The sequence below is a fragment of the Haplochromis burtoni genome, unplaced genomic scaffold (assembly GCF_018398535.1).
Source record: "Haplochromis burtoni strain Fernald_Lab_line unplaced genomic scaffold, NCSU_Asbu1 Contig_107, whole genome shotgun sequence".
Taxonomy (NCBI): domain Eukaryota; kingdom Metazoa; phylum Chordata; class Actinopteri; order Cichliformes; family Cichlidae; genus Haplochromis; species Haplochromis burtoni.
The window spans coordinates 1,637,468-1,649,987 of NW_024582468.1; the positions used below are offsets into that span (position 1 = coordinate 1,637,468).

General features: G+C 38.2%; 2 protein-coding genes across 3 annotated transcripts in view; one reads left to right on the forward strand and one right to left on the reverse strand.

Moving 5' to 3' along the window:
• The window catches only part of LOC102312839 (secretory carrier-associated membrane protein 1), a gene marked incomplete in the record, with an annotated part of 11,782 nt that extends 8,909 nt beyond the window's left edge, over positions 1-2,873 (reverse strand). Inside the window, 1 exon segment of the mRNA XM_042223270.1 lies at positions 2,628-2,873. Coding sequence (XP_042079204.1) covers positions 2,628-2,684 — 57 coding nt within the window.
• Positions 2,874-3,405: 532 nt separating this feature from the next.
• ap3b1a (adaptor related protein complex 3 subunit beta 1a) overlaps positions 3,406-12,520 on the forward strand; it is a 58,959-nt gene continuing 49,844 nt past the window's right edge. The window contains exons 1-3 of one of the 2 annotated variants that reach the window (XM_005929835.3): positions 3,406-3,726; positions 11,960-12,035; positions 12,147-12,221. In XM_005929835.3, the coding sequence (XP_005929897.1) occupies positions 3,599-3,726; positions 11,960-12,035; positions 12,147-12,221 (279 nt within the window). In that variant the 5' untranslated portion in view covers positions 3,406-3,598. Of the gene's footprint in view, positions 3,727-6,595; positions 9,563-11,959; positions 12,036-12,146; positions 12,222-12,520 lie in introns of those variants that run through there. The other variant, XM_005929834.2, reaches the window with a different exon arrangement.

The window sequence follows — 12,520 nt, forward strand, 5'->3', positions numbered from 1 at the left end:
TCAGGGCCTGTCGTGTTTAAAATTTAACGCTGCACTAGTGCGTGGCTGGACAAACACATACTGCAGATTCAACGAAGTCTTCATTTTGAAACCTCCAGCTCTGGAGTTCCTGCTCCAGAACCTTTAAAAAAAAAAAAAAAAAAAAAAAAAAAACAACAACACCCCCACCCAAAAAACACAAGGAGAATCAGCAAACGTGTGTTCACCATGATCTTGATTAAAGTGCAGGATTCAAAAAAGGTGCACAGTTCAACCACCTGACGACACCATATCTAAGACTTCAACTCTCTGTGGTTTCTACTCATTTCACATTTGATTAAGCTACAAACCTTACAAAGTGAGCTCTTAGCTGCCTTACAAAGTTTTTTTTATTCACTAACATAGAGCCTAATGTCTGAGCCCACATCCAGAGAAATAGGCCAAAACAGCCTCAACAATCTGATGCATGACTGCGAGTGATGAAGCTTAGTAGGAAAGGAGCCAACGAGTACCCTGGAACCACATGTCACCATATGATTTCATGAACTATTGAACATAGCTCAGAGAAGGGAAAAAGCTCCCATTATCCCGAGGCAAGGCAGCCAGAGCCAACGCATGACAGAGAAGTGGGAGGACAGCAGGGCTTCAGCACTCGTGTTAGTATGTTAATGAACCCAATTAATTATTCACTCTCCTTGCGTCTGTGTGGTCAGCCTGTACCATCTTCCCATCAACGCTGGGTTCTTTTAAGTCTGTGCAATGAATCAAACCAACTAAAATAGATTTTTTAAATATGGTATTCTCTGACAAAAACAAACAAAAAACACACATGCTTTCCTTGTACTGTGTAGAACCAAGCAGGCACAGATATATCACAATTAACAAATACATTGTCTGAGGTTAAAGAACCACAGGTCTAATTCTGGATTAGTCTGATTCTGACTCAGAAATTAGATCTGTTATTTATGACAAAAGGCTGATCTATTTAGTTCAGCTGTATACTGCTCTGTTTTATACTGCTAAATATCAGCAGTAGTGTGCTGTGGCTACTGAGAGTAAGTTAACAGCAAACTACCAACAAATGAGATGACCGGTATAAAAAACTTAGATAACTGTGGCTTTGGCTTCTCTTTTTGTTGTTATAACACTTGTAGGGAAGTATTTACTGCATTTACAGTAGAACAAGGTGTTGTCATCTATCAATTACTGCTATTTTACTTCCTGCTTCTTACCAGCAACATAACACGCGTTGTGTGTGGATGTGCACAATATTGACTTTTAGACTGAGCTTAAATTAAGCTTACTGTAAATAAATTACAGGATTACTACAAATACATGGGTTCAACCACTAGTTTAACATCAAACAGATAACACCATTATGTGCATTTTGTAAATTATCCTCATTTAAAGAGCATAATTTATAATGTTCTTTGAATGAGAAATGATATTTGAGGGCTTCTAGTTTCCAAATATGAAGTTTTACTCATGTTATTTGTTGTGTATGACAAAAAAAGTTGATTTTAAGCTTTTGATGGACATAACAAGCACACTGAAGATGTTACTGCTGATTTCAAGAAACTCAAAATGACGTCCAGATGAACAGAATCAACTTTTGGAGATCTAAATGACAGTCCATTTATTTATCTTTTAAGCATTTCATAGAAAATACTAAAAACAGCATTAAATGTTTAGATTCCCAATCAACTGCTAAAGACATAAACCCAGTTTGGCTGGTTGATGTTAAACAAACAAACAAACAAACAAACAAACAAACAAACACTTCTTTAGCTTATTCTTAGCATGCTCCAATCAAACAATCAATGTTAAAACAATCAATGTGGTCTTAATGAAACTGAGGGAAGCACCTCGTGATTATTTTAATTATTAAATAGTCTTATGTTTTTGGTCCATTAATGTTAGAAATTTCAGAAAATAGCAAAACTTGATTGTTTTGTTGAGTACACCTGATATGAGCGGAGGAGGATAGGCCTGGAAATACCAAGGAGCACATGATCACATGAATGCTTTCATTATGACACAACACTGTGTGAGCGTAAACACAAGACGTCTTCAGTCAGACGCCTAAATAAAGATAACAGCACAATAAAGGCAAGGGAAAGGATGTTTGTCTCTGTTTTTACGTTCCTACACAGCATTACATGATCAGGTGATCAGTTTTTAACATTATCGTCTCCAGGTTGGCAAGTTAAGTCAATCACTCTAACGTAATGTCAAACATAAAAGAAACAATACGCAACATCTGAGCATAAGTTGTTTAACTAGGTCGTAAATGTGAGGAAATATGTCGAGCAGGTGGGAATTTAAAGGGATGGGGGATAATTATAACAGAACCCAGCGACCCAACCTGCTTCAGTTTGAATCAGAGCCAACACCTGGAAGCATAGCCTCATATCTTTTAATGTTATGTCACTTCTGCCAGTCAGAGTGCGGCAACATTAAGTGACAGTTCAACTGAAACCGAGCAGCAGGAGGACGGAAGGGTTTTGGCAGCAGCTAATTTAAAGTCGCCTTATCAGAGCAGGTTTATTCAAACCAACCCCATGCCAGTCTTTCCTAGCCACGCAGTCTTAATGTAAAATGATACGGCAGCTAAAGTTAAAGTGGCTAATGTAGGCTGTTAAGGTTACCTGAAACGGGTTGCTGAAGTCCGGGTCCGCGAAGGGGTTGCTGTCGAAATCTGACATTGTCCAAATAGGACGACTTATTCCGCTAAATGTGTCTTAAGGCTAATATTTATAGCCAAAGTCGGCGCAGACAGTTACAAAAGACCAACTGTTTCGAACAAATTGTAATAGAAAAGACAAGGGCTGAAGTCAAGCGTCAGACCGTCCAGGTGGGGGATTGGTCACCAGCAGCGGAACACACGTGACATAACGAGACGTCAGGCGGAAGTAGGGAAACGTCAAAAAAAAAAAAAAAATCCAAAAAGTAATTAAAAAAAAAGAAAAATGTTTTATTTAGAAATAATTTAACGCTTTACTCACACTCATTTTTACATTTTGTCATAGAATTGTGACATTTTATCTCCGATTAAATGTCAGGTCGTACATCGACTTATCTACGTAAAATGAAAGAATTAAAAATATCCCAAAGTTATTTTAAAAAATAATATTATTACTTGGAAAATATTTGATTAATTTTTTTATACCCGCACTCATTTAGACTTTTTGTCATACTTTATTACACTTAAAGTGTAAAAATAAAGTATGACAACAATAGCACAAACTTCAGGAAAACTCACTTTTCTTGAAAATATCCTGGTCTTGACAAAAATGTTGCTGTTTTGACCTTGTGGACTTTATCGTGATACTTTGGCTATTCAACATTGTGGCAACATCTATTTTTTTGTCCGAGTCTCTTCTAGTTGCCATAGATCTATGAGCTCTCTGCCTCTGAATCCCTGTCATGTGACGCTCACTTGTCCAACTCACACTTCCGCTACTGCGTGTAAAAAGTTGGGTGATACATTAAAGAAGTTTTTGCAGGAACTTTAGCGTCAACATTAAGTTAACATTATCACCAACTTTATGAACATTTCATAGCTCGTAAGAAAAGGCGAGTAAGTTTTCTTTGTCGGCCGTTTGCCTTAAAGCTCAGCATGTCGACAGGAGTCTCATACAACGACCAAGGAGGAGCGGAGGCTGCGGTGGAAGCGGGTCAAGAAAGCACCCCGACCTCCTCGAGCACCGGAGCTGCCTTCGGACTGTTCAGCGCCGACTTTAAAAAGTAAGCTAGCTCAGCGTGTGTTCCGTTTCTCGTCACGGTGGTTGTTTTTGGCACAGTTGGGTTGTTTTTGTTGAACTCCATATGGCTAACTTCCAGTTTCGTAGTCTTGAAAAGAGGCCAGTAGCATCCACAGGCAGGGCAATGGTGGCAAATGACAGCCCCCTGTCTCTTCTGCAGTAAGCAAAGTTGAGCGATAAAATGGCAAGACGTGGCTTGGACGTGTTTGTGATTGTGATCACTGAGTTTTCCTTTTTCTGGTTGGTTTTTCCAGTTGCTTTGCACCTTTCTGTGTGCTCAGGGTGTACTTGTATTGCCTGTTTTTTGCTGTTGTTTTTTTTCCATCTCGTGGTTGTTTTTCATATTGTAGTGTACACTTTTTGTCACGTTTTGTCATTTTTGCGATCATTTTTTTTACTATCTCCACCTGATTACTTTGTATTTTACTGTGATTATGAATTTTGGTGGCTCTTTTGTGTATTCATCTCTGTCCGCTTTGTGATTGTTTGGGTTAGTTAGTTCAGTAAGGCTCCAGTCATTGCAATCACTGCACAGGGAGAGCTTGATAAAATATCAACTGCAGTGGCTTCATCACAGAATCTTCAGATACCGGTATTTATTGTGAAACAGCAGAAAGTGCTTGCATGTTTTTAAGCGGATGCTACACACTTCACTGTTAAAAGGGACGCAATCCTCCCCACTGTCGCAAAGTGGGTGGTTATAGTGGAACACCTGATCGTTGGAGTTCTCTTCCAAATCTTTCAAAAGTTTTTACCAGTTTAAAGCACTTTAAGATGAGAGCTGCTGTGAATTTGCTGGCTGTAAATGAACAAGCGCTGGGACACACGTGTAGTCCTGTTCCTGCAGGTGGATTGCGCTTACCCTATTACAAAGTGGTCAAAAGGCTTAAAGAAAATGTCGAAAACTTCATTTTTTATGCTCATTAAAGCTGCTGTTATCCAGCTCCAAGCAAGTAAAGGAATTCTTGGAAAGATAAGTTTGTTGTATTTCTTGTCTGTACTTTATTCACCTCTTTCTGTCTCAACCTTTATAAAACTGTAGTGTATGCGAATATTTCTATGTTTGATCTACAACTCAGTTTACTGCTGTATTAGCTACTTTTTTTTTTTTTTAAACCAATGTTTTCGAAATGTCATACTGGGCCTATTGACTTGTCAACAAGTAAGATGGTGTTTTACTTATGCAGCACAAAACTGATGCAACAAAGATCAACGATATAAGTAACGCTTAGTTTATACTTCTGCTGTAAATCTATCTAGAGCCTATGATGTAGCCCACATAAGTGCCCCATACATTTGCAAGCATTTATACCTGTGCTGAGAGTAAATGATCAAATATGGAATGATGATAAAATGAAAAGTTTCAAAATGTATTTTTATCATGAGAATTTCTTTGTTTTCTTGGCAGAAAAAAGCACAATAACTAGCAAAACATAATATACCACCAAAAAAAGGAAATAAATACTGGACCCAGAATTTGACAGTCAGTACATTTCTTTCTAAGACCAGCAAATGGAGAAATGCTAATAAGTTGCCTTCATAAGCTTGTGTTGCTCATGTATTTTAAGTTCCATGTCTGCATTCTACCACTAGAGGGCAGCCAATAACCAGTTTAATCATCTTTTGACTTTAGAAATTTCTTGCAAATTCTGTGACTATGCATCTCAGTTGTTCTAGTGTAACAATCTGTGTTTGAAGGTACATACACAGGGTACCAGATTCTCTGGTCTAGACTTGACTGCAGTACTTAAAATCTGAGGAGCTCTAACTTGATTTAGACTTATGCATTAAGCCTATGTCCCTGCGACGTAACCGGAAACCCCTCTTAACCATACACTGCATCTACTGTGCTTTAGTAAATTTCCTACTAAAGCATAATTCAGGCCTCAGTCTGTTAGTAAGTTTTATACATTCATAAAAGTTTTGGGTCACAGTTCAGCTTCTGATTTGATTTTAAGCGTTTCCTGCAGGAACTGTCCTCATGTATCCTTTTGCTTTTCATCACTGATGTAGATCTTGGTTTTCTGAAATGTCTCTTATTAAGTTGAAATAAACCTTAACACTGTCTCACATGATCATCTACCCAGTTGGGGGAGGTTTGGTCATGTGTTTGGCCACCTCAGGGCCAAGCTGAGGGACCAGAAGAATATGCAAGGGCTTGAATGATCCTTCTGTTTGTGCGTCTGTCAGACACAATTCACAATGACCAAGTCTGTGAATCCAAAATGCATTTTGTGCTAGTGCCATTATCTGTGTCTCATATTAGTGCTGCACGCAAGGCTTGTCAACTTCACCATGTCCGTGCTTGGAGAATACATTGCATATTTGTTCATTAATGTTTTAATAGCTGAGGATATATTTAGAGTCAGTTCTTTTAAAATTAGATCAAATTTGGAAGTTTAGTTAAAATTGCTGAATGTGTGTTGCACGTGATGAGAGATGCAACTTTGCTCTAATATGTTCTAGTGTTTAAAGGGTGCTTGTTTCTGTTTGAGGGCTCTGTGCTAGGGTTCAACAAATCATAGAAACATAAGGCTAATTTATTATCTGAGACCAAAGAGATGTCTCACTGTGGCCGAGCGGTTTGGTTGTATATACTTATTGTATTTCTCTGTGTTGGAAGCAGTCACAAAAAAATAAAAGGAGCGATGGATTTAAAAGGAATTATACTATTTTTACTTCCCTAATCTTGGGAAGTGCTGGAAGATTGAATTTTGTATTTGAGGCTGGTTGTGCATGTTAATTGGTTATTTGGTATTTCCAGCCTACTGGCATTAGTCAGGAGTCATGCAAATTTAGGCTTGCTACTCTTTTTTATTTTTTTTTTTGTATTGCTGCTGCCAGTTTATCCCTGAATCAGCTGATAATTCCCACTTGCAAAAATTTTTTTTTTTTTACAGTTCTTCTTTTATTACTGCTGTTCCAGTATTGTAGACTAGTCTTGCTTTTCCCAACCTGTTGATAATGTGGATCATAATATTTTAACAACCTTGCATCGCAGATTTAACTTCAGGGTGATTCCACGTAAAATAACCAAATGTGAAAAAAAGTTCACATCTGATGTCCTCAGGGTCAGCTGTTTATTCTTCCCAGTAACTTCAGCTCACAGTAGAAAACGGTACCATCATATTATGAATATTTTCCGAGTTGCAGCGCTTAAAGGACATAGAGGTGCAATAAAATTTAGTGCTTTTAAATTTTGCCAGCATTTTTCAGCCCCTTTGACATAAACTATGACACATGATATTGATGCTAAAGTTTGGTCATAGCAAAAACAAAACAAAATCATGATTTTGCTTTTAGGTTGGGACCATTGGTGTGGGTGTGTAATTGAACTGGTTACAACTGCTGACAACAGATTAAATTTGCTTTTACAGGTTTGAAAATTTCACCGGAAGAGCTCCTGTTCTTACGAAGTTATGATGGCTCAAAAATGCTGGAAATGCTGCAAAATTTGGCACCCATTTAGTAACCACCTTTTTTTTGTTTTGTTTTTAAGATCTGCCACTTCAGACTCTTTTCCATGTTAGTTTAAATTGATGATGATTGAGTGCCAAGAAATATTTTCACCATGAAAATATTTTATTTTCTAATTTTGTACAAGTTATTTTCTATACACATCATAAGGTCTGTGATCAGATTTCTGCAAAAAGGAGAGACTACATAATAAAATGTGTTTGCGTTCACATATTACAACACAGCATTAAATGAGATGGATACACATGTGGCCTGTTTGTGATAAATATTCATTAGGAGACTGCCATGGGTGTATTATATTCTAATCAATCTCAGCAGTGATGGGGAAAAAAGATTTGAAAAGCTAATAATCAGCCACACGTGATGCAGCTCTTCTTCTTTCTTTTTTTAACCTATTTGAGTTGTTTAGGTTTTCAGTGTAAACAGAAAAAAATTGGATGCTATGTTTTTGGTGGGTTTTTTGTTTTTTTTTTTAAAAAGGAAAGAAAATTGGATATTTCTGTCGCTACCAAACACAGATTTGTTCCGCTCATGTGCAAATATGTACTATTGCACTTAGTGCTCACTGAAGCCTGGATTACACTCTGTTGTGGACACATACAGCTGGTGACCCGACAGCCAAGTAGTGATTGCCGTTTTATACTTTTCATGTTCACGGGTCCACTTGGGTCCCTGTGTTGTGAATTTCGTCCACAGAGAATTTATATTACAATGCACCAAGCAAGCATGTGCCCAGGCGGCGGATTACAAAGAACTATAACGGGAATAACTTTTTGGCCGTTAGGTCTCCTGCTGTCTGTGTTCTGCAACAGAGTATATTTAAATGGTTACTATAGATGGTGCAAAGGATCAATTTAGATTAAAGTGTAGCAAGCACACACTTTAATTGTGCATTCTTTTTGTGACCATCGTGTGGTCGTGATACCTGTGTTTGCAAAAAGATGTCTGGTCCCATAAAAGTGTAGGAAGGTTGACTTTGTAAACATTTGTCGATGGGCTCAGTTACTCATTGTAGTTTCTACTAAATTCAGCAGTAAGTTGACTGTGGAAATTATCCACATTATGCTCACTGGCTAACAACCTGTCAATCAGAAGTCCCCAGCCAATGAGAGCGTGATTTCAGTCAGTCATGGCTTGTTTCAAAACACAGAAGATGGCAACAGTGAAAATGCTCACCTTGAGACTTTAGAACAGGACTTCAACATGGTAGCTATGTCCTTGTCCTTTTTACTTTCTATCATGTTACTCAAGAAAATCTTTTGGAAGAGGGAGCTTTGGATATACCTGCCAAAATAATCCTCTGTCATATTGCGTGTGATGAATGTGATACTGTGTAGAGCAAAAACTTTTCCCAATTTGCGCCAATGTTGCTTACGAAACATTTCAAAGTCGAGTCATTACTCAGTCAGGCCCTCATGTTACTCATCTACTCCGGAATAAAGTCCACATTTCTCCCTCTTCAAAACCCTTTTGTACCATTCACATCTTCAGGAGTATTTCCTGACATTCAGCTCGGTGCTGTTATCTTTGATGTCGGCCTGTCCTGTTGGCATTGTCAGTAAAACTTGGCAGACGCATGTGCTCTAAGTGGTGCCAATTTAAAGTAGATTATTGTGCAGTGGTGGTGATGAAAAGTAGCTCAGTGTTTACCCACCAGAGATAAGGCCCTCCTTTTTCCTCTAGAGGGAAGTGACCATAGTCACACAGAGGCAGAGTCACATACACAACCAGGAGCCAGGTGAGACAGCTTTCCATATGAAAGTCAGCATTTTTCAGAATAGAGGAGTAACAGTTTAATATAGTAATGGCTAATTAGCCAAGTAAGCGGTCATTACCCTCAGGCATAAGGATGACTTGCCATTAGTGAGCTGACGGGGCATCTTGTGACTTTTTTTTCCCCCTTTGCCCAACAGAAGAGGAAGGGAGTACCGGTGAATGACAGTGACAAAGCAGTGGAGCCTGTGCTGTTTTTCCACAGTTCCTAGCTTTGACAGTTATGAACTGGACAAGAAGACAGCTGTAAATAAAGCCAAGAGAACTTGGGAGTACACCCTGAAGGAAAGTAATTACCACAGCTCTCTTTGGTCCGTGGAAATTCAGTCAGCCGTGGTTTTGTGGACTCTGTTCTTTAGACAGCTAACACACACGCACAGACACCACTGAATGGACTGCAGCGGTATGGACGCTGGTTTCTCTTCTTTGCGCTCGGAGGCAGCAGGAGCCATGAGGACAGTGTTGGTGTCTGCTGAGAACTTACAGCTTACTCTGAAGCCTGAGCTCAGTCAGGAAGAACAGTCACTCACACACACCAACAGTAGCCCTAAGGACTCACACAAAGCCGGGTACTGTAGTAAGGCAACACAGGTTATTGTTTTCTTGTAACATCTGACAGCTAAATATATGCGTTTTCCTTTAAATAACACTGAAATCTTTAGATGTAACTAATACAGGTAACAAATTTTTAAAATGATGACTATTTGTGGATGGAAACTGAATTTTCAGATTACCATTACAAATTGTTCTTTTAGAATTAAGATTATCATATGAAAAAAAAAAGTATGAACAACAGTCATTGACTTGAGTGCAGTCTTTTTAACTTGGCAATGTTTAAAGTGGATTTAAATAAAAGACTGAAAACCTATAATGAATTAAAAGTAAAGCTGTTTTCACTCCTGAATGCTAAAAAATGTCACAGGATCAGGTCTAGTTGTGACCAAAGTTGTAGAAGCGTAGATGCTGTTTTCTTTCCCGTCACCTCTGAACTAGGCCGATGGCTTCCCCTCCCTGAGCTTGGTGCTGTCAGAGGTTTCTTTCTGTTAAAAGGGAGTTCTTCCTTCCCAAAGTTGCACATTCTCACCTTTGGAAAGACTGCTAGGCGTTGGTGAGTTTGATGCCTGGGTGTTACACAGGCGAGTTCAGCATCTCATGGACTTTGTACAAGGGAGCAGTTAAAGACAGTTTAAAGTTTGATCTAAATGTTTGGACAAGTTCACATATCATGGTAACAGATCTGACATGTCAGTGTTTTTAACGAAATGCTTGTTAACAGCGTAAATTGACAGTTTTTATATCATTTAACAGTGTCACCATTTGTCTATTACAGTAAGATATAAAGTAAAATCAAGGTTGTTGGGAATTTCATTAGTTACGTTTGCTTCTCAGTGGTGTAAACTGACTGAAGTGATACTGAAGTCATACCAAACAATATCAGATATTACAGATTCACATGCAGTGGAGCTTTTTTCAAATTTAGTTCAATCATTTTGAGGCTCTATATAAAATATTGTTAAGGTTTCAAAGATTTAGTTGCTGTCCTACAAAAACTATTTTTTTGTTTACAGATTAAGAAACTAAAGTTTGACCTTTTTGAGCTTTAGGATATAAAATATAATTGCTCATTTTATCCTATGAGACATCCCATATGGAAAAGAAATAGTAAAAACTTATAAAAGACTTGCATAAGATGCTGCCCACTTCATATAGTGAATCATATAAGGCTTATATGATTTACTCATGAAAGTGGCCACTTTCTCATTACTTTCATACATTGTTTTAGTAAGTATCCAAAACATACAAGTTTCATTTATATCATTTTTCAAGGGATCTTATATCTCTTTTCACTCTTATATGCTTTTCATACAAGTTTCACACAAGACAGATACAAACTTTATAAGATTTATATATATCTTTTCCATATGGGATTTGTGTGAAATAATTAGCATGTAAATTCCTGAGTTCGAGATAAAGTCTTGACCCTTGACCTTAGACCACCAAATTGTAATAGGTTTTTGCCTAAATTCAATTTGGAGGTTTGTGTTTTTCAAATTCACTTAATGTTTTTAAGACATAGCTTCCTCACAATGGGCAGACCCAAAGCTCATAAACACAATGCATCTGTGTCAGTGGTAAATAATGTCATGCATCTGGATTGCAGCTCAAGCGCCATGTTGTTGAGTCACTACTGCTAAATATTGGCAGATTTGATCTTGTCATTAATTTTGATCATTTTGGATAAGCACCAGGTTATTATATACCTAAAATAAAACAGAACATATCTGCACTCCTTATTTTTGTCTGCAGCTTGCTTTCCATCCTGCACAGCATCTCTGTGGAACAAGCATCCTGTTGTGTGGGTTGTTTTTGAGCAACATTGCCTGTTTGAATTAGTCAAGGAATTAATGTGGTGATCATGTGATCGCTGAGTAGCATCATTGTTATGATGCTGTTGTGTTGTTGTTTAGGACACCATTGTTGCTGCATTGTGAGCAGACACCTCATCCATTTACATATTCTTTTGTATTTGTGCCCATGTTATGTACAAGCATGAGTTATCTTCAAATCTAAAAACTTATAACCCGAAACCCCAGGGGTGTTCCTCCTCTAGCTCAGTAGGTAGAGCAGCTCATCTATTAATTGGAGGGTTGGTGGTTCAATCCCTGGCTGCTCAAAGTGCTTGTCTGCTCTCTAAATAGTGAATCTGTAAAGCACTTTGAGTGCTCAGGTAGAGTAGAAAAGTGCTATCTAAGAAACAGTCCATTTACCATTTACGATCTTAACCCGAGGCTGTAACCTTCCAGTCTGCGTCGATCCAACATGTAGTTACGTTTTTCTAGAGGTGTACAAACTGTTAGGCGGATGGTTACTGCTTAAGTTGCAACCTAGATTTCCCGCTGAATCATAATTCGGACATAAGTAAAGCAACTAACCACTGACTACAATAACACATCTTCTGTCCTCAGGAATGAAGACCTTAAAGAGATGTTGGAGAGCAACAAGGAGTCGCTCAAACTGGAGGCCATGAAGAGAATTGTCGGGGTGAGTGCATCACAGGAATCCACTAAAGCATTTCTTTTAAGTAACTGAGCTGTTTTGTGCTGGTAATAATTTTTTTTTTTTAATTGTTTCTTTCTTCTTTTTTTTCTCCAGCTCATTGCCAAGGGCAAAAGTGCCTCTGAGTTGTTTCCTGCTGTGGTGAAGAATGTTGCGAGTAAAAATATTGAGGTATGACACGATTGAGAAATAACGCGCACTACTTCATTTATTTTAATGCAGTTCACTGTTATGATTCATTTCGTTCTCACGCAACGCAGCACGTGGCTTCCCAAAGCATGACGCCCAAAGGGGGAACTTACAGAACAATAGTTAGATCCACTGAGAATCTTTTTCTTGCTTTAGACGCATGCATGTGCTTGAACATTTAAAGTTAGTGTTTCTACAGAAAGCAAAGCAAGGAAACGGGAAATGGTCGCAGCAGATTGAGATAATATTGTTAAATAGACTCGGTGTAAGAATACAGTCTG